At 36.7% G+C, this 3,054-nt stretch overlaps 1 protein-coding gene across 1 annotated transcript; it reads right to left on the bottom strand.

Moving 5' to 3' along the window:
- Nucleotides 1-1,674: 1,674 nt before the first annotated feature.
- LOC145097253 (cold shock protein 2-like) lies at nt 1,675-2,668 on the bottom strand. The gene has a single exon (XM_079034788.1). It carries the CDS (start codon nt 2,589-2,591, stop codon nt 1,863-1,865), a length of 729 nt encoding a protein of 242 aa, XP_078890914.1. The 5' UTR covers nt 2,592-2,668; the 3' UTR covers nt 1,675-1,862.
- Between the last annotated feature and the right edge of the window lie 386 nt (nt 2,669-3,054).

Genomic DNA, 3,054 nt, shown 5'->3' on the forward strand with positions numbered 1-3,054 from the left:
CTTTTCTTTAAAAACTCTGACCGGGGGTTGGAATAATATCGTGTGCTCACAAAAGGATTTGGATAAATACGGAATTACTCTTGGGATGGTGCTTAAAAATCAATCAATGAATGGGGGAGTGGATTGGAGATGTCCTCTCACAACCACAGGAGACTATCAGATCAAAGTTTCGAGGAAAAAATTGGATAATTGCATTCCAGTTAATATTGGAAGATTTGAATGGGTGAAAGAGGTCCCGATTAAAGTAAATACTTTTATCTGGCGTGCAAAACAGGGTCTGATTCCAACTACAGAAGCTCTAGTGACAAGAGGGGTCAATGTGAATTCTACAACCTGTTGTCAATGTGGTGATGAGGAGGAATCACCGGACCATGTGCTGGTTCAATGCTCGCATGCTCGAACGATATGGAACTAGATTTTAAAATGGTGTAATGTCCAACAGACAAACTTTTCCTCAATTCATGGTGTTCTTGATTTTGCTTCAAATTGGGGTAATTGTCCAAAAAAAAGGAGGTTGCTAGGCATCTGTTATGCAATTGTTTGGAACATTTGGAAATCACGGAATGAACGGGTGTTTAACAACAAAAGGGTGCATCCATCTATAGTGGCAGATCTTATTATTTCTACAATGTACACTTGGGAGAAATACAGGGGCAAAACGAAAGCAATTAGATGGTCTGAATGGTGTTTAAACCCTTTCATTGGGTTGTAGTTCATCTTGTTTTCATTACATCTGTTTCAATTTTCATTGTATGTTTTTCATTACATCTGTTTCAATTTTCATTGTATGTTTTTCCTAGCATCTTGCTGGGGGAGTCCCTCTTTATTAATTTATATATTTCATTTGTTGGTTAAAAAAAAAAGATGACATTATGCTGTCTAAGAGAAAAGAGTACCAAGACTCATGAGTTAGAAATCAAATAAATCATTTAGGTGTACAAATTACAATCAAGCATCACAAGTATATATCTCAAGACACTAACATTTAATAATAATAATAATAATAATAATAATACGATTATCAAATATTTATATTAAATTACATATAGAACTAAAATAAAAATGAATAATATTTACAAAATTATTGGGTAGATATCATCAATCTATCATATCCCATATTCTCATGTTTCACCATAACCCAATCTACTCATATTAAAATCTCAACCGACCTGTTAATTTTAGGGGAAGTACAAGTTAAGTTGGCAATGTGCATCGACAAGTTATAAATTTTTGCTTAATCCAATAAGCGAGGACACTCCATCATAAACATTCGCCCTCTTATGATCATGTAGTTATAAATTTTTGCTTAATCCAATAAGCCAAAACACTCGGATCATAAACATAGGCCTTTTTATCATCATGTAGTGGTAGTGATTGGAAATTTGATTAATCTCATCTAAACAATTTAGCAAAATCTCATTCAAAGCATTCGAGTCATGTCCGGTGAAACCTCACCAACTCGGTCTATCAAAACTAAAACAATAAACGAACACAAACTCATGTCATGGTAGCTTCAAACAAATCAAAAGCCAAAACACATTGAGTTGATCATTCATTAATTGCATTCTATTCATAAATCAAAATCATGCATTATAAATCAGATATCCACCAAGATTTAAAAATAAAATTATAAAAATAGATATAATTTTATGTTAAGATCATGACGAACAAAAATAAGCCAAAAAACGTTACCTAGTTAAAATAATAACTAGGCCAGTCACCATAATATATTCATAAGATTGCCACACAACTAAAATACTATAATGATTGTTCCTCTGTATAAGCTCAAAAATAAAACCCTAAAATATTAAATTAAAGTAATACCAAATGTACTTAGAAAGATCCACCTGTTAGTTGATGTATCAAGAACTGGCAGCGGTAGGACATTCTCTAGCGAAGTGCCCCGGTTCTCCACAATTGTAACAGCTACCACCGCCGCCGGACTTATAGCCACCTCCACCACCACCGCCAGACCTGGAGTAGCCACCACCACCACCGCCACCGCCTGATTTGCAATCCCTTGCCAAATGCCCTGTCTCACCACAGTTATAACATCCGCCGCTGCCGCTGCCGCTACCGCCACCGCCACTACCTCCGCGCCCACTATTACAATCCCTAGCTAAATGACCAAACCCACCACAACTGTAGCAAGCCCCGCCGCCGCCACCGCCACCGCCTCCGCCGCTATTCACTCTGCAATCCCTAGCGAAATGCCCAGATTCACCACAATTGTAGCACTCACGTCCGCCGCCCCCGCCGCCGTTACCATTACCACCCTTGAAACCACCGCCGCCGCCGCGGCTAAATCCGTAGCCATCATCACCGCCTCTACGACCGCCGCCAAAACCATCACGGTTACGGTTTCTTTCGATACTAGATCCGTCGACACTAGTTACACTAACAGCTTGTTTCCGATCATTTTTTTCAACAACTAAGAACTTAACCTTCTGACCTTCGGAAAGACTCCGGTAACCATCCGACTGAATCTCGGAGTGGTGAACGAACAGATCTTCATCGCCATCATCGGGCTTGATGAAGCCGTAGCCCTTGCTATCGTGAAAACGAACAACTACACCAGTTGTTTCCGCCATTGCTGCCGATCCCAAAAACCTAATGAAACACCTTGAAGTATTTAGGAGATCTGCGTATATATACTTGAGCCCTCAATGGAACCCTAACTCGTTTCGGCGCTTTTGATGTTTGTTCTATTTTGATATTTTTTTTTATTTTTTATTTTATTTTCGAAATTAACTAAATTTTTATATTTATTTAAAATTTATTTATTAAAATAACCATATATATCTTTATTTTGACTATATTTTTTTGGTATCGTAACAAAATGTCCGTAAGCAATGCTAAACTAGATGAAAACTCGTGGAACCCACGGGTGTTAATGTTAAATAGAATTTTAAAATTTAATTATGTAATAAATAATATATCATTAAGTTAGAAAACTTATATTGTATTTTTTTAATAAGTTTTTGATTTGTAAATATTTAATTACACAATAAATGGTAAGTATTTAACTACAAATGGAGATTTTTAAAACCATTA

This window comes from Lactuca serriola, chromosome 4 (assembly GCF_051521515.1).
Source record: "Lactuca serriola cultivar US96UC23 chromosome 4, Lser_US96UC23_V15, whole genome shotgun sequence".
Lineage (NCBI taxonomy): Eukaryota > Viridiplantae > Streptophyta > Magnoliopsida > Asterales > Asteraceae > Lactuca > Lactuca serriola.

Bases quoted from the DNA above. Each gene is read 5' to 3' on its own strand.
- LOC145097253 (XM_079034788.1), bottom strand. From the start codon at position 2,591: ATGGCGGAAACAACTGGTGTAGTTGTTCGTTTTCACGATAGCAAGGGC.